Source organism: Phocoena sinus, chromosome 4 (genome assembly GCF_008692025.1).
Source record: "Phocoena sinus isolate mPhoSin1 chromosome 4, mPhoSin1.pri, whole genome shotgun sequence".
Taxonomy (NCBI): domain Eukaryota; kingdom Metazoa; phylum Chordata; class Mammalia; order Artiodactyla; family Phocoenidae; genus Phocoena; species Phocoena sinus.
The window spans coordinates 126994884-127014398 of NC_045766.1; the positions used below are offsets into that span (position 1 = coordinate 126994884).

A 19515-nucleotide genomic window follows, 5' to 3' on the forward strand; every position below is an offset into this window, starting at 1 on the left:
AAGATGTGGTGCATATATACAAAGGAACATTACTCAGCCATAAACAGAAGCAAAATTGAGTTATTTGTAGTGAGTTGGATGGACCTAGAGTCTGTCATACAGAGTGAAGTAAGTGAGAAAGAGAAAAACAAATACCGTATGCTAACACATATATATGGAATCTAAAAATTAAAAAAAAATGATATTTTTGAATGTAGGGGCAGGACAGGAATAAAGACACAGAAATAGAGAATGGACTTGGTGACACAGGAAGGGGGAAGGGCAAGCTGGGATGAAGTGAGAGAGTAGCATGGATATATACACACTACCAAATGTAAAATAGATAGCTAGTGGTAAGCACTAGCTATCGTGCTAGTGGAATCTTAACCACCGTGCCATCAGGGAAGCCCTACATATATACTTTTGAAACCCTGTAATATTCCCTTGATATTATTAGAGTGGTGACTGAGAATTAAGGCACTTACCTAGTGATATATCAGTGGCAATGATAAAGTTAATTTTTTTTTAATTGACTAAAGCTGTTTGAGTAGAAAACTATAACTATTAACAACGTTTCATACACAAAAAGTTTAGAAAACTGCTTTTTGGTATCATGGAAAACTTATAAACAGCAAGAAGCTTATGTTATCTGGTCACAGTCATGACTAAAGAAAAAGTTTTAGTGTAATAGAGGAAGGTTACATTATGAATGATTATGCTTTCAAGTCCAGCTCCACACATGATACTCTCCTTATTGTGTATGCCACATCAAAAAGGACATTTTGGCAACTTTCCTTTCTACCAAATATGTTGACTATCATTTGAGAGTAAACTCATTTTAATTATTTCAAGCCTCAGTAATCATCAACAAAACGAAAGCAGGTTTTTGCAAAAGAGTCACTAATTTAGAATTTCAAACACCAATTTCTCTCTCCACCTGTCCTGTCCTCTGCCCAAAACCTAGAATGTGAAATTTGCTTTGTTTCTAGAGTTACCTAAATAAAAACAGTATAAGACGTTAATAAGTATAATCATATTAATATGATATGTTCCCTTTTGCATTCCCAGCTCTCCACTGTTCAGGTCCCAGGAAGTTCCTTTATAACTTGGCAAAGCTTCAGAAGCAACTCACTACAGCCCCAGAACTTCCCTTCACTATGCTAGCCTCTGAAAGAGAAGAAATGTATCATTTGCCAAGACCAGGCTGGCTCAGGCTCTTGCTTCTGAGAGGCATGAAACTTGCAGCTGGCCCTTCCTCCTGCTCTCAGATGACAATGCCTCTGGTCTCTACTGGCCTTAGGAGAAGCTTTATCCAGTTTAATGTTAAAAAGGAAGCTGAACACACAGTTCCTCTATCTGCTCTCATGGGATGGGCAGACTTTTCTAACTACCACCCAGACCAAAAGCAAAGATACTGAGACATGCATAAGACAATACAAGGAGTCACCATTTCCTGTTCCACAGAAATAATAAGATTTAACTCATGCTTTTATGAGCACATGTAAATAAATATATTTGTAAAAAATTAAACACATTAAATAGTCTATTTTAAATTCACTGTCTCAGGTCAATGGATCTAACAACAGTAGTTGAAATTAAGTAACACCCTAACTTTGGCCTTTTGACCACCTGTTTTTCACTCCAAGTCCAAAAGATTGTTTCTGAATAGTGTTTTGATTCATATGATGTAAACACTCCTTTGGACACATGCCTCATAATCTGGAATGGGTTAATATATTGATCTCCTGTTTTTGATGAGACATTATACCCCAGTGTCTATGACTGATTTTCTAAAGTAGGCTATGGTATAGATGGTAGGAGAATAGTTAACAAAGAGTAACAGAGCTTACTCAGGGAGTATATTGCAAAATTTGTTTCTGAGTTGAAGAGCAAGAGGCAAATTAACATTCCTTCCAAAGTCTTTCTCACATGCAAATACATTCATCTCTCTCCCAGTTAGACTTTGTAGAAACAGATTTCAAACTTAATCTCAATTTGAACGCATCTCTATTTTCAGGGTGGCAAATATCACTACAATTTTTTTCTTCTCTTTAAAAATATGAACCTTGAAGGCAGCTGGTTGTGAAAAACAAAATAACCAGCCCTTGTTCCCCAGCGTAAAATCACTGGTTGCTCCCCAGGATCTACCAAAAAAAAATCAGGATACATCTGTGGCAGGGTTCCCTGCCAGAAGTAGTCTAGGAGTTCCCACTGTGGTCTGACTTCACCCCCCAATCATTTTAGTTAGGATTTGTTTTTGGATTTTGATTCAAATTACAGGGCCATGTGCAAGAGCTGTTGAGTTAAGGAAAAACTCTGGAACTGCACTCGATCATCACAGGCACCAGCAGAGCTCAGTGTGAGAGGCACTGCCTCAGCCTTCACCCATTTGGTCAAGGTGCACACACACACACACACACACACACACACACACACACACACACAAACATATCAGAGAATGGCATGAAAACAGACAAAACCCACCAATGTGTCACAGCTGTCATGATTTAAGGAAGAGTTCACAAAGAAATTTCCTTGAATCTCACCAAAATTTTGAGTAAAGGGTGACAGCGTGCTAAGACAATTTTCCTGCGACTTCTAAACATTTACCCTCCTGAATGGGGTCAAAGCAGAATCATCTCATAGCGGATATCTCTTCAAGTAGTGATAGTGTTTTCAAAGTTCATTAAAAAAAATTACAATAGAAATACTCCCTGAATTGATCTACAGATTCAAGGTAATCCCTATTAAAATTCTGACTACGTTTTTAGCAGAGATGAGGAAAAAAAGACTTTAAAATTCATATGGAAAAGCAAGGGACCCCAAATAGTCAAAACAATCTTGAAAAAGAACAAAGGAGGAAGACTCACATTGCCTGATTTCAAAACTTACTACAGAGCTACAATAATCAAAATAGTGTGGTATTGTAATAAGAATGTATATATAGAAGGAATAGAATTCAGAGTCAAGAAATAAACCCATATATCCCTGGGCAACTGATTTTTGACAAGGGTTCCGAGACCATTTAAAGCAGAAATAATAGTTTTTTTCAACAAATGGTGATGGGACACTGGATATCCACATGTAAAAGAATGAAGGGGGCTTCCCTGGTGGCACAGTGGTTGAGTCCGCCTGCCGACGCAGGGCACACGGGTTCATGCCCCAGTCCGGGAAGATCCCACATGCTGCGGAGCGGCTGGGCCCGTGAGCCATGGCCACTGAGCCTGTGTGTCCGGAGCCTGTGCTCCGCAACGGGAGAGGCCACAGCAGTGAGAGGCCCGTGTACCAAAAAAAAAAAAAAAAAAAAAAAAAAAAAAATGAAGGGGGATCCTTATCTCACATTACATATAAAAATTAACTCAAAATGAATCAAAGATTTAACTATAAGAGCTAAACTATAAGACTCTTGGAAAGAAACACAGGTATAAGTATATTTGACCTTGGATTGAGCAATTGTTCTTAGATATAATACTAAAGCATAAGCAACAGCGAAAACAAATTGATAAACTGGACTTCATCAACCTTTTACAATTTTGTGTGTTCAAAGGATGTCAAGAAAGTGAAAAGAAAACCTACAAAAAGGGAGAAAATATTTTCAAATCATATATTTAATGGGAGTTTAGTATCCAGAATACATAAAGACCTTTTACAACTCAATAATAAAAACGCAGAGCCCTATTAAAATATATGCAAAAGATTTTAATAGATACCGCCTACTTATTAAGACTGAAAACATAATCCAGAGAGCCACTGCAATGGTATGAAATAAACAATGTGGTTTATATGTAAGTCATCTAATGACTGCCAGGGTACACTGGGATCGCAAGAAATAAGATCAATATACCACTCTGAATTATATATATATTAATGTCTATAATCTATCTGCCAGAATGGCAGAGATTATGCTTATTTGTTTTAAATTAAACTTTTTGACATTCATTCTTCCTAGAAAGTGTATACTTTTTTAATAATGCTAAACGATTGACTTTTCCTTTAAAATTATGGATCAGAAAATACAGAAAAAAACACATCTGTTTGCCAGAAGGGAATATTATAAAAATTACCCAGGGAAACTGATGTTGTTTCCCTGAATAATTTCCATGTCAATAATTTACATATGTCAAGTTATATACATCAACTTTTTAAAAAATATTAGTCAGCATTTAAAAATATTTTTAAAAATTAATTAATTTATTTGTCTGCATTGGGTCTTAGTTGCGGCACGTGAGATCTTCGTTGCCGCGTGTGGGATGTTCGTAGTGGCACATGAGGATCTTTATTTGCGGCATGCAGGAATCTTCCCACTGCAGCATGTGGGATCTAGTTCCCTGACCAGGGACTGACCCAAGGCCCCCTGCATTGGGAGCATGGAGTCTTAGCCACTGGGCCACCAGGGAAGTCCCTACATACATCAAAAGGACCCTATCACTGACTTCCACAGATCATCTGAATGACATACACTATATTTATAGATTCAGTCATTAAACTCCTAAGAAAAGGACAGCTTATATATCATATCCACAAAAGGTATAAAGAACTAAATGTCTGCAAAGCACTAAACTAGACACTATGGGTGAGTTAAATGCTTAAGGGCTGTAACCTCCTAAGACTATTTACAGACCAGTTGGGTTTGAGGTATGAACTCATTGGCATTGACACATCTATGTTTTGCTGTTTAGAGACATTTCAACATGGCAGGCAAAGCATCAGAAAACTGGGTTGCTATTGTCATAGTATACTTTTCTGTTTTGAAGATTAATATGCTTACATGTAGGTCACTTGACAATGCAGTTTCATTTTCTCATTTATAAAATAAGTTGTACTATTTTGGAAGAGTAAATGTCTTGCTTAAGAGGGAGACAAAGATATACATTTAGAGGGTAGGCAAATAAACACTGGTCAAACCTGTAATTCAGGTAATAATACTGGAAAAAATACTAATAAGGAGCTCTGAGACTACTGTAAAACTGAAGGAAGAACATGTCTTTGGCAATTTATGATACAAATAAATGTTCTTGTTGCCAAATACTTAAATCAGTTCTAAAATGTAAAATCTACTTATACTTAAAAGCCATTTCCTATGGAAAATAAGAGTGGAGTAAGTTAATAGTTCTCTCACTTTATTTACTTATATGATTTTTTTTTCTTCCTGATGCCCTCCCCTGACTAACAATTATACACAAGGATACTTAAAATTCTCAGTAGTAATGAATGTTCCATTTTGTTTGTCTGGAAGTGCCATAGATATTCTATTTTAAGTCTAGACTACTTTGGATTCATTAAATCCAAAAATCAATAGGTTTACTAGGAACAGAGAATGGAAACACTGTCCTTGAAATAAACATGCTGTATTTTCCCCAAAGAGCAGAAAAGTTTATCAGGAGGCCACAGTCAAATTGTAATAAAAAATTATAAGCCTTCTTTCATTAACTTGAGTTTCTTGATCTCCTGCCACATATTTCAATCCCACCCCATTCACTATGGATTTGTTCCGCCAGAGATCCTTCCAACATCTGGTTTACAATAATTCATGTTTTTACTAATTTTGAAGGCTAAAAGAAAAAAAAAAAAAACCCAGGGTATGAAACAATTAGGCCTTCCTTCCCCCTTTCCTTCCTCCTATCTTTCTCATAAATTGATCATTACAGCGTTCTGTGAAACAGCCAGCCCTGAGTTGAGAGCTGCAGTGTTTTTAGCCTTGAGGAAGCTGTAAAATGAAGTACTCTGGTGAGTGCTGATAGAAGAATAGAATCCTTTTAGCACAGATTTAAGGAAGATTACAAAGGATAAAAAAATCCACTCATTTTGAAACAGCAAATTGACAAAGCAAAGCCGAGATGAACAATAGTAGAGATGAAGGAATTCTGCTTTTTTGAAGGGTTAAAAGATGATTAAGATAGAATATGGACATTGAAAAGAGGCATATTTTCCTTAAATTAATGATTATATCATTTGCTGAATAAAAAAAAAAATGTCCTAAACAGCTGTTTTAAATGAGGAAGGGATTCTTTCCCCCTCTACAAACACCTTACGTCTTTCTTTACAGAAAGCTTCCTAATTTGTATGCAAATACATTTTTTTAAAAAAGGAAAACATTAAGTAATAAATGATGTGCCTGGGAACTTGCACATAATAGTAATTCAAAGTAAACTGAAAAATTATTATAAAAGAATAAACAGCAAGCTTTTATAAAACTAATAGAGTAGTTTTGATAATTCATACTTATTGGTGGAGCAAAGCAAATAAATAGCCTCAGACTCTGGTTGATGGAAGAGTCAAACCAGACAACATATTTAATAAATCAAGTGTCAAAGTATATAAATTGGGCAGAAAGCCAAATAGCAGAGGGTCATGGATAAGATATAGTACAATATTGTAAAATGTTATTAGTTACAGTCCTGAGAACTCTGCTTTATTCTTTATTTTGATACCTTTGCCAACGCACCCATTTTGTTGGCTTGATAAATCATAGCGTTAGAGAATGCTGCGGCCGAGGAAAGAGATTTGTTTTGTGTAGCACTATGCTAGGTGCTAAGGAAGGAGCTCAGGGTGGGTCTTTAGGGTTATGGAGGAGATCACCTGAGCCACCTAAGTTAAGGATCATCTACTTTGCAGCCTAGGGATTTGCTTCAACCTAGGCTATGATGACTAATACTACAGAGTACCAGGTCCTCTGCTGGATCCCAAGGATACAGACATGACCAAGACATGTCTTGGAAGATCGCACAGGATTGGGGGCTGGTGGACATGTCAATAAACAAATACAAAGTAGAGTATGGTATTAGAGGTGGATACATGGTGCTTTAGACACTGAGGTTTAGTAGAAGAAAATTCTACTGAATTGAGAGTAGGAAAGTGGGTAGCAGAGAGAGTATGAGTTTCGGACTCATGCAGACCTTGGCTCCAATTCCACTTTTATCACTTTACTATCTGTTAAGGGCAAGTTAGTTGAAGGTGCTGTCACTGAATTCACCGGTGTTGTCACTAGCGCATATGTTGCATTTGTGTGAATTATAAGAAAGCTCCACTTCACGTGGATGTGGCCCCATCCCAGAGGACTTGGCTTCGTCAGTGGGATGTGGAATGAATGTCAGTCTATGCTTTTTCCCTAAACCACCTGCCACATCTATATGTGGTGGCCCTGAACCTCAACATGGGTGAACTTTCATAAAGAACTCAGGCCAGCAACAGCATCAGTAAGAGAGTCTCATCAGTTCGCTATATAACTGTCACTCAAACACCAGCTCTTCCCTCTGGCTCCCTACGCAAATTAGTCAAGGGCTTATGGGAGTGTGGACATTTCAGTTGAGTATTGAAGGATGCTGCTTTTCAAGCAAGGAAGAACCATGTGCAGGTTGTATTTTCATTTTCGCAGGGAACTCAGCCCTGAAGAGGAAGAATTTGGGTAGGAGGGGACCAAGAGGCAGGATGACTAGTTGAGAGTCCAGTGAAACTCATGTGAGAGGATAAGGATCTGAGCTAACAATGTGGATTTACAGAGCAGGGATTCCACATGAATATAGGAGGTAGAATATATAGGATTTCAGATTGATAAGCAATCATGGGTGGAGGAGAGGAAGGCATCATGGATATGTATAGGACAACTGGGATAACCCATAATTGAGATTGTAAAATGGGTCAATTTCAAGAGGGACAAAATGATTTCTTCCTTACACACATAGTTTGGAGTTTGAGAAACAGGTGAAATATAGGCATACCTCGGAGACACTGCAGGCTCGGTTCCAGACCACTGCGATAAAGTATCTCAACTTTATATCTCAACAAACAAGTCACATGAATTTTCTGGTTTCCCAGTGCATATAAAAGTTATGTTTATCCTATACTGTAGTCTATTAACTGTGCAATAGCATTACGTCTAAAAAGACGATGAACATACCTTAATTAAAAAAATATTTTATTGCTAAAAAATGCTAACCATCATCTGAGCCTTCAGCGAGTCATTATCTTTTTGCAATAGTAACATCAAAGATCACTCATCACAGACCACCATCACAAACGTAATAATAATGAAATAGGTTGAAATATCACAATAATTACCAAAATGAGACTGAAGTGAGAAAATGCTGTTGGAAAATGGTGCTGACAGACTCACTTGACACAGGGTTGCCACAAACCTTCCATCTGTGAAAAATGCAGTATCTGCAAAGTGCAATAAAACGAGGTATGCCTGTGTTCTGAGTCTGGAATATGTCACTGGGACTCAGCAGACAGGTTGTTGTTATGGATATGGGATTTACTGGAGTTAACAGTAGAGCAGCATAAACAGATGGCTTTCTCAGGAAAGCACAGTGGGTGAAAACGGTCAGGGCTGGAACTCATGGCCCTGACGAATTCTAGGCTTTAGTCAGTCACACTTTACTGTTCTCACAAATTTGATGCCAGTTCCCACTTTTGCCCTTTTCTTTCTGGTGTGACTAGCTTCTTCCTCAGTTTCACCCATAATAGAGAATTCTACCCCCGTGGGAGCATAAACTACCTGAAGCAGATAAACCTATGTCACGAAAGATACTAGCAGCTCCTCAGGACTGGTGAAAACCCTTCATCTCCAGAGCAACTATTACCCTTATTTAACAAAACTATTGTATTTCTCTCCAGATGGTTTACTGTATTAAACATATTCTAACTGCCTGCATTTATAAACACAAACTTTTATATAAACAACATGCATTTGTAGGTTCTTTTGGATCTTCTCCTTTTCCCAGCAGCTCTGAATTTTAGTATGCTTCTTACTTACACTGAACTGACTCCAAATCTAAAATCTGATTACACACAGAAAAGGCAGATGCATGCAAATCAGACTAATGACAAAGCATTTAATTAGAAATTAAATGTACAGGACATACACTGGAAGAAATCTGTGCAGATTCTATTTGGAAAGTAAGCTAAAAACCAACTTCTATTATGGAAAATTTCAAGCGCATATAAAAGTAAAGAGAATACTACAAAGAACTCCCGCTCAGCTTAAACAGCACTCAGCTTAAACAATTGGCACTCACAGCCCATCTTGTTTCATCCATGGTCCTACTTTAAAAGTAAGTTATTTTTGGGCTTCCCTGGTGGCACAGTGGTTGACAGTCTGCCTGCCGGTGCAGGGGACACGGGTTCGTGCCCTGGCCCGGGAAGATCCCACATGCTGCGGAGTGGCTGGGCCCATGAGCCGTGGCCGCTGAGCCTGCGCGTTCGGAGCCTGTGCTCCATGGGAGAGGCCACAGCAGTAAGAGGCCCGCGTACCGCAAAAATAAATAAATAAATAAATAAATAAATAAATAAATAAATAAAAATAATAAAAAATAAATAAAAATGGAGGCAAGAAAGATTTTTTAAATGATTATCTTTCAGGATTCGGTGTTCGATATACTCAGAATGACAAAACTATTTTTAAAAATGACATGCTCTTAAGCTTACTTAACAGTTTTTTTTTAAAGAAAAAATTCTATGATTTTAGTTATCGGAATATTCTCCCTGCCACTGAGATTTGAAGTTTAGTGTGTGGTTCTACTCTTAGGGCATTTTGCAACACTCAAGACAGCTGAATCACCATCTGTTCTGTGGAACTGCTACTTATTAGTGGTCACTGCTTTCAGTAGCATTTTGCTGAATGAAAACAGCTGGTAATTTAATTAGAAAGAGTCAACCATAATTACTGGCTGAGAGTGAAATATTCTAGTCCTTTGCAATGGCTTGTTCCTCTATAGTTTGGTATTACTGGCAACACCTCAGTTGAAGTTCCTTATGAAAATAAGCTTGATAAGATGGCTATAAGGCCAAAATACATTCATCTAGAAGATTTGAGATTCAGTTCATTAAGAACGTGATTTTTCTTTGATTTTGTCCCTTCTACAACTTATTGGAGGCCTTTCTTATACTTATTTAATACACAGTATTTTAAAGGTTCCTTACACATGTCTATACTAATATATAACAAGAATATTCGTTTCTTAAACAAAGGATCCTGTGTGTTAATACACAACACTGAACAGACCATTATTACCTGATAAGTGCCAAATACTTGGAAGTAATACAAACAATACTTGCAAGGTATTACTAAGTTAGAAAAAAGAAGAGTAGAACAGCACTGTTATGAAATGTAAAAATCGAGCCAAGCCGTGTTTTGGGCACTTCAAAGCAGGAATTCCTGCAACCGGTACACCATCTACAACATCCTGGGTATTCTGTTTTCAGATAACCTGCATCTGTTTTAAACCAAATTAAGCATCTATTTCCAACCCAATTAAGAAAGAACAGGACTCATTATGGAGAGGGATCCACCACACACATATTGCTTATTTACAGATGGTTTATGCACCATATCGCCCGGATTCATACATCTGCTTTATGTTGAAAGATGCACTAGGGTAATTGCATCTAAGTACTTCTGTGAAGCAAAGTTAAACAAATATGGGCATTTCGGGGGTTTGTGGAGAATTATGGTATGCGATACTTTACTCCCTTTCCAAGAAAAACAGAAAAGGGAGAACTTACTCATACGAAATATTAAAGATGTCATTAGGAAAACTAGGGCCATAGGAGACAGTGGGCACACAAGGTCGGTTTCCTGGTTTTGATAATGCATGATGTTACGTAAGATGTTACTACTGAGGAAGGTGGGTGATGTCTACCTTGGACTACTCTGTATTATTTTTCCAACTTCTTATGAGTGTATGATTATTTTAAAAGTTTAATGAAAGGTAGTGGGCATATAGTTAATTAAGTTTAAACAACAACGTGGTCCAGAGAACACTCATGGCTATGCAGGGTGTGGGGTGTGCATCAAAGAAAGATGCACTACTGAATATAACAATAACCTCAAAGTCAAAAGTCAGAGTTTTGTGGTTTGGCTGTGCCCCTTGAGATATGCGTGACATAGGCAAGTTTCTTAAATTGTAAGTTTGGGCTCCTTCATCTGAAAAATGAGGATATCATGGCACTCATAAGATTATGATAATAAAGAATTAAGAGATGAAGGGTTGTTTCTATTAAACTGTAAAGTACCAAAGCAACATAAGGTGATATTTATAAGATTGACTAAATTAGAAAACTGTTGACAAGTATAATCCAACAACAAGTGGCTCATTATCACACAAATAGACCAAAGTCAAATTACATCCCCCTCGGCTTTTGTCAGTATGCAGTTAAGACCTGATGCAATTGCTAAGAGGAGAGCAACTTCCACTCCCCAAGAGTTTCACTGTAGAAGGGAATCTGCTCTTTTTCCTTCCACATATTAAAACACTGATGATTCCTGATGCAGATGAACTCAGTTCCCTGATTTTCTCCTACAGGAGGAAAATATGTTTATATGCACAGAACCAAAAAAAACAGCTCACTCACCAACTTCATCCTGAATTTCCTCGGCCACAGCAGGAACATTGTAGAGCAGAGAGAGAGACTGGTTCATGCGTTCGTAAATCACGCGGAGGTGTGTCATAACCTGCAGCAAAGGATGATAGCTCCAGGTAAACCATCTCTGGAGTAAGGAAGAGTTATTTTCCTTACCAAGCACTGCAGACAGATACAAACTTCCCAAATAAAACTGACAAAATGCTGCTGGAACTTTGAACATGAAAGGGCATCTTTATTTTTCTTATTCCCTCATTTTTTGTTCTCTAACTTGGAGCTGCTTTAAACTTTCCATTATATTATATGCTTGTAACCATAAGATATAAAGCCAATTGAAAAGACCATTTCTGCCCAATTCTGATTCCTAATATTGAGATTCCTAAATAAGCTCTGATGCTCCATATATATACGTCTTTGCAAAGTTTCCAATAGATGGGATCATATGGATATTTAACATGAAACATAGATATTTCAAAAAATTCTTCTGTTTAAGGAAATATAAAATTTCAGATTTCCAGAGGTAGATCCCAGTTGTCAAGTTTTGAAAATGGCAAAGTATAAAACTTATCACTACCAAGCTTCATTTAGTCTCACATTATCTCCAAGCACTACAGTAGAAATGGAGTTTATGATTGTCTTCTATAATTTAGTTGAACCAAATTTTAGCGGTTTTGGTTTATACAATTTTGTTTTCATTTTAGTCATCAGAGTTTGATGGTTCCTTAAGAATCAGTAGCAGTAGACACTCAAGATTTTTATATTCTTTGTTATTTTCATAACTCAGAAAGTGCCAAACCACATGTTGCCCTAGGACAAGCCTTTAGAATTTACCAGGTATTAAAGAACTCTTGCTATAGAGGTCCAACACCCATGGCTATTCTGGGAATACCTAAAGATCCAACTCAAAGGGCAAGAACACTGAATTGTCCAAGTTGCATGATTACCACATTCTGTGCTTACCTGGGACCGGATCTGAGCAGCTTTCTTTGGATCCACCATGCGAACATGTTCAAAATGCTTTAAGGTATGCTGTCTATCTTTCTGTTCGGCACGGACATACTTCTTTAGCATGTTGAACACATGACGAGGCTGTAGGGGGAAAAAAAAGTTCAGGTTTGTCCAAAATATTGCTTCTTCCAATGGCTTTGGGTCAGAGGTCCCGCTAATTCATTCCATGATGTGAAAGCACTGTGAGTCACATTTTCGCAATTCTCCATTCCCTTCTTACTAGGTAATTCTTATTTGATTGGTCACTTTTCATTTCTGTAACAGCATTTAGCATTCGACACATATCATGATGGCTATCCTTGTTAACATTTTCTTTTAAAATAGTGTCTTCTGCTACTGAAGGACAGTTAATTTTGGATCTGTCAGATTTAAGTTAGGTACTTTCCATTTTCCCACCCAAATATACAGGGGCATATGAGACTACAATTCTATCTGCACAGTCTTAATGGTTGTCTCAGCAGTAACTGTTGCACAAATAATCCCACCATCAGTAGTATGTAATAATCAAAATGAGAAAAATAATAGATAACCATTACTAACTTGCAGAAATAGCTGATAAGCTCTAAGAGACATCATATTTTTCTGGGAGAAAGGCCAATGTATTATTTTACTTTGGAGTTTAATTAAACCCTTTCCACGCCATCAGATTCTAATTCTTTCAGCAACAATTAAGTTGCTTCTTAAGTGCTTCTATTTTTTTTCTAATTGATTCCATTTCATTTTTATTCCAGTCTTACTTGAAAGCATTCATCCTCATTAAAAAAAGGGACAAGGTCTGCTTTCTCTATCTTTAACAATTCTCTTGCTACATGCATTCTACTATGTGATTTTAAAAAATGATTTCCAAAGACACATGTTTCTTCTTCATTAAAACAAACAAAGAAAAATTACCTATGCAAGTTCATATCAGAAATAGAATTTTGGCCATTTGGGTCTATCTAGTTATTATTAACCTGTGAGTCATGGGCACCTTGAAAACCAGTTGGAAGGTACAAAATTTATTCACAGAGATGGTGTATGTGTTTTCCAATACCTTATGGACTGTGCCTCCCCTTCTCCTGTTGCTTAGCTTAGGGCCACCTCCCTGACATGCCAGGTGGAGGTGGTACCCTTTCTCTGTGCTCCCATGAAATGCTATGCAAACCCTCATTATTGCATTTCTGACTGCTCTCTTCAACTGTGAGATTCTTAAGGGCTAGATTTTGTCTTTCTTTATCAGGAATCACAAAATATACAGTGCCTGACTCAGAGAGGGTGCTCTGTACTATACCTTCCATAGGCCACATTCTTATACTTAAGAAAAACAAAGAACTACAATGAAAAGAAAGTAAACCTGAGTTCATCTGCCTTATTTCTTTCTTTTATCCTTTTATCCTAATGTACTTCTCCATAATCTCCAAAAAAGGCAGATATCACAGCTTGAAACAGTTTTGGGCAGCACATCATTACAGTTTTCACTGGTACTCTGAAATCTGGTTGACCCTACAAATCAGGGAATGGCCTTTTAAATCTGAAAAGGAGAAAAGTAGTAAAAGAGATAAAAACCGACGAACTTCTTCGATAATATACATATTTAAAAGACAATAGGTTTTAAATATATATATTTTAAAAAGGTGATTTTGGGGTCAGAAATCAAAGGCCGAGTATTGTTGAATGCAATGGATATTTTATATGCAGGACTGTGCAATCAGGATATTACATACATGCTTGTTCCTTATTCAACACCAAGTCCTAAAGAAGTCCCTCTAGTTCTACTGCAATTATGCTTCCAGAATTGGAGACTGCAACTAATTGCATTCATCAAAGGTATCCCAGCCGACTGGCTGAATGTGCTTTCTCAGGTGCTCTATTTCATTCCTTTCCTCTTGAAAAGGCTTTGTTGTTTTAAAGAAAATGGAATTTTTTTTCTTTAAGAGCTCAAATAAGAAAAAAAAATACTTCAATTGAACATAAAGATTGTTTTTCATCATAACTTTCTTTTCTTCTTCTTTTTCTTTTTTTTTTTTTTTTTTGTAGTCAGTCACCTATAAATGTTTCTACAAGGCATGTTGTCCTCAGAGGACTGTCACCTCCAAGCATGGGCACTAGGATATAACTGCTCCAAACTGGCCTTGGCATTGCTGCTCTAAGCTGAATTCTGCCAACTGACACTTGGGTCTCCCCCCACTGTTTTTTTCCACTATCATCACAAACAGTATCGATTCCCACTTGCTATTATTAATGTTAACATTAATTTAAAAATAAACACGAGTCACAAAATATCTAAGCCTCATCTTCCTCATCTGTACCATTCAGATAACGATCTTTCATACGGTGTATGTGGGAATTAAAAATGTTGTTAGTTACTCACACAACTGCTGCATCCACAGCTGCTACTCAGTACATGCTGATTTCTTCTACTCAGTCCCTACCTCCATCCCCTCCCCCTTTCCCTTTCTTCTAAGCAATAACAGTTCAGCACTTATTCACTGCTTATATGAATAAGATTGCGTTTCAAGTGCTTTATTCATAGTAACTCATTAAATCTTCCTATCAACCCTGTGACAGAGGTGCAGCTGCTTGCCCCACTACATTGATGAAGCAAACAAGGCACAAAGGAGGTTTAGGACTACGAAGCTGGTTCCATTTAGTTACAGAGCTAGTCAGGGGTACAGCAAGAACAGGTAGCCCAACATTGGCTCCGTAGCCCGTTCTCCTGATCACTATGTGATCCTGCCTTTCAAGGAAACTCTAAAACGGACCACACCAAAGACATGTTCCACAAAGTAACCTATAGAACTGGAAACTGAAAGAAATCGCTGAATAGTTAGAAATGAGAGCCTGTTCTAGGAGTCCTTGCCTGGATTTCTAGCTTTCATAAGCTCAGATAATATTATTTTGGGACATGCTAATATCCGCTCTTTTAATTGTGCTGAAAATCATCCAGATTTGTTCAATCTTGGAAATACTGTCCTTGGTTTTTGGCATTCCGCTGTGCTTTAGCTAATGCCTCGGATGTAGGGAGGAGAAATAGCAAGATAGGAAGGTCCTCTTTCAATCTGTTTAGGATTACTGGAAAAAGATTATAGGTATTAATAAAAAGTTAGGCTTTTGTGACATTCATGGATTCTAGTTCTAAATCCATCCTTATCTTCTACTAAGATGGATAATTAAATGGTGAATGTGTTCGAATGCTGAAAATAGCTTATCTCCTTTAATACCGACATTTCTTTATATGTTTCAGAAGTATATTCAGAAATATATTCCTAACTTTCCCCCCCAAATCTCTAGAGCTTGACAATGAAACAGTAGCACACCGGGCTCTCGTGATGGCCCAGGCCTCTCTCTGCTGGGGAACAAAGCTCCTGTGAGGATAATAAGCCCTTAGAGCCCAGCGTAAGCCATGACCTCATCACTGTTTATGTGAGCTCAGATACACACTGCATGTGCATCTATAAAAACACCAGCCTTTTCTTCCCACTGCCTACACCTCAGGACACCAGAATTCAGGAAGACACTCAGAAAGACACTCTGACGTCCCTCATTAAATGAATTACAAGGTTCTGTTTGGTTGACTTATTCACGTAAACATATTTCTAACGATCATGCTTAGAAATGAAAAATAAAAGAAATCAGATTAGTTTTTATGTTGGAGTAGACAGACAAATCATGTCAAAGGAAATGGCAGATGATACCTCATAAACAAATGCTATTTTAGTTAAGAAAGAAAAATAGATAACATTCCTTTGTACTTCTGTATATTCATTTGCTTTAGTTAAACAAAAAAAAAGAGTTCTGCCTTTGGTATGTGATTCATGCGTGTTTCATTCAAATACAGAAATAACTGCCTTTACAATTTTTAGCCAGAACGCAGAATTTCCAAGGCTTAAAACTATTTCTAGAGCTATTTCACATATCACAGAATAACAGGGAACCTCCATTGTTTCGGGAATTTTATTTCATTATGTTAGGACAAAGATGAATTTCTTAAAATTGTAATTAAAAACTCAGAACATTCATCTAGAAATGATAGGAAAAAATACCTGGTATCTCTATAGAAATATATTCTCTTAAAGTAACTGCTATTCTATTGTCATGATCCTTACATTTAAGACAGGATTATTCAGGCGATTAGAAAAACAAGCTTAAGAATTCAGTGGCTCGTTGTAAGGATACTGGCAGTAAGCAGAGATTAGGAAACATTTTAACCTCTATGCATATAATTTCAACCTTTCTCAAGTCTTTAACATCTTCTGTAACTAGTAATAACATTTTTTTCTGCCAAATTCCCCTCATTTCACAATATTCTATGCACTAATACTGAAATCTAGTTATATTGCCATTGAATGGCTAATCTTATTATTAAAAATTATAGCAAAGAACAGAGATAATAAAAGGAAAAGATCTGCCCCAGGGGGACTAATTATATCCAATCCTTTTTTTATTATCATTATTGTTTCCTAGTGTTTAGCCCATAATTACAAAGTATCTATTTGCATCAGATGTAGCACTTTTCAGTACACATTAAGTTCACTTCACAATCACACTGCATTAAAAAAAATCATTTCAAAAAGAAATTTCGTAAAGGATTAAGAGTAGGCCCTACTAAAATGGATTATACTGAACCTGAAAATAGAAGATTTACATTTTGGAACATTAACCATTTCCCTCTCTTGGAACAAGAGTGTAACATATCGCTAGCTCCTGTCTCAGTTCCTGGCATAATTTGGTTGTCAAAAAAATGTTAATTAAATTAATGAATAACCTAGAGCTAAATATAACTTACACAAGTAGTTCCAGGGGCAAAATACATCCTTCACGGCATCTGAGTTGAAAATAACCATCTCTCAACCAAGAAGAGATGCATTCCCAATTTTTTGATACATACTGATCTATCCACCCAGTCTGTTGGGGTACTTTAGGGAGCTGTTTTAATGGGGAACTCTTCCCAGAAAATATTTCATAGGCTCTACAGAATGTTCAAACCCCAGTGTCCACAAGATTCATATCCTTAATTTCAAAAGATGTTATAGTTTGTCTTCTTGTGGCTTGGGTTTTGATGTCAGGCTGATGCACGGAATTTTGAAAGAAATTTCACAGCCTTTCCCTCTAAAAGGTAACTTTAAGAAATTAATGTTCCCACTTCTCAGATGTATTGCCTTTTTCACTTGGTTCTTTTATGCAATTTCATAAACTTGGTGTCCATGGACTTTGGATCAATCAGACACATTTGACTGACTCAATGCCAATCACGTCTGAGTGGGTAGCTTTCTATTCCACAGTTCACTTGGAACTGTGGTACATTAAGACACAATTGTTCAGCTCCACTCTGCCTCTCTGCAGCGTTATGCTTGATGTAGAAATCTGGCATCTTATCATAACAGACACTTGTGCCTGAAACCATCTCCTGATGGGAGGGAATGATCTGTCAAGAGCCTTTAAAAGCCCTAAGCATAATCTTGTCAAGAAGGAAGTAAATGAGTCACTTTATGGGGAAGCACCCTAACCTTTCTAGTTCACAAGGGACGTATTCAGAAAACCCTCTCCTAAAGCATTAAATCGAACCCTAGTGGTTTCCAACCCTGTGACTGGGGAAATTAATCACCTACCAAGAAAATGCAATTCTCTCCCGTTTTCATAAGTAGGTTCAGGGCCATTATTTTCACAGTTCTACATCTTGGATTTTGAGATATCTTGAGCACATAGATGTACAATGTACAAAATCTCTGTGTGCAGGTTTAAAAAACTCCCTTAAGAGAGTTTAACCTCTTTCCACTTGAGATGGTCTCTTGGATGAGTTTATTTTGCCACGGTAGACCTTCCTCGGCATTTCACATGCACTCTCACGGTTGCAAGAAAAATCTGAAAAAAAAAAAACCCATTTGGGGAAGCTTCCACGGGAACCTTTGATCACAAAGGTTTAAAGCTAGGAGTTGAGCTAAAGTCCACTGCATATTCCTTTCTTCAGAAGAGCACATAAGTGATTTTTGTAATAGTTTAACATGACCGTAAGAAGGCAAATGACAATTCTATGTCAGGTTGAACATAGAAGCGTTGAAGAAGCAACAGAGGAAATGGGAGTAGATTCTCATGCCCGGCTCCATTCAGTGTTCCTCCAGCTTTGGTAATATGGAGGCATTAGATATATCCCTTCCCAGCATATCCAGATTACTATTTGGCTCTGTAACACAGCACAGCAGTACACAGGCAAAGCCATCTCCCATCCCATCCCTCCTCCACAAGGAGGCAGATGACTTCCTAATAGGGACAAGGCACCAAAGCCTCTATAGTCTGTCCTAACAATCGTTCTCTTCTCAGGGAGGAAGATATCTTTCTACTTCACAGTCTCATCTCAACCTTCGATTAATCCTTTTGTTTTTCTAATTATGGCTAACAAAAAGCTAGACAATGCTAATTACAAAAAAGTAGAATGGACTAATGGGGGGGGGGACCTTGAAGATGGCGGAAGAGTAAGACGCGGAGATCGCCTTCCTCCCCACGGATACACCAGAAATACATCCACACGTGGAACAACTCCTACAGAACTCCTACTGAAGGCTGGCAGAAGACCTCAGACCTCCCAAAAGGCAAGAAACTCCCCACGTAACTGGGTAGGGCAAAAGAAAAAACAGAGACAAAAGAATAAGGACGCACCTGCACCAGTGGAGGGAGCTGTGAAGGAGGAAAAGTTTCCACACACTAGGAAGCCCCTCCGCGGGCGGAGACTGCGGGAGGCAGAGGGGGGAGTTTCGGGACCGCGGAGTAGTGCACAGCGACGGGTGCGGAGGGCAAAGCGGGGAGATTCCTGCACAGACGATCGGTGCTGACCGGCACTCACCAGCCCGAGTGGCTTGTCTGCTCACCCGCCGGGGCGGGCGGGGCTGCGAGCTGAGGCTTCGGGTTTTGGTTTTGGACGGAGCTCAGGGAGAGGACTGGGGGTTGGCGGCTTGAACATAGCCTGAAGGGGTTAGTGCACCACGACTAGCCGGGAGGGAGTTCGGGGAAAAGCCTGCACCGGCCGAAGAGGCAAGAGACTTTTTCTTCCCTCTTTGTTTCCTGGTGCGCGAGGAGAGGGGGTTTAAGAGCGGCTGCTTAAAGGAACTCCAGAGACGGGCGCGAGCCGCGGCTAAAAGCGCGAACCCCAGAGACGGGCGCGAGCCGCGGCTGAGGGCGCGAGCCCCCGAGACG

General features: G+C 38.2%; 1 protein-coding gene across 9 annotated transcripts in view; it reads right to left on the bottom strand.

Annotated features, from left to right (window-relative positions):
* APP (amyloid beta precursor protein) overlaps positions 1-19515 on the bottom strand; it is a 283417-nt gene that overhangs the window by 55351 nt on the left and 208551 nt on the right. For 8 of the 9 annotated variants that reach the window (XM_032629779.1, XM_032629776.1, XM_032629785.1 and 5 more), the window contains 2 exons: positions 12301-12429; positions 11332-11431 (listed from right to left, as the gene is read on the bottom strand). In XM_032629779.1, the coding sequence (XP_032485670.1) occupies positions 11332-11431; positions 12301-12429 (229 nt within the window). The remainder of the gene's footprint in view (positions 1-11331; positions 11432-12300; positions 12430-19515) is intronic. The other variant, XM_032629782.1, reaches the window with a different exon arrangement.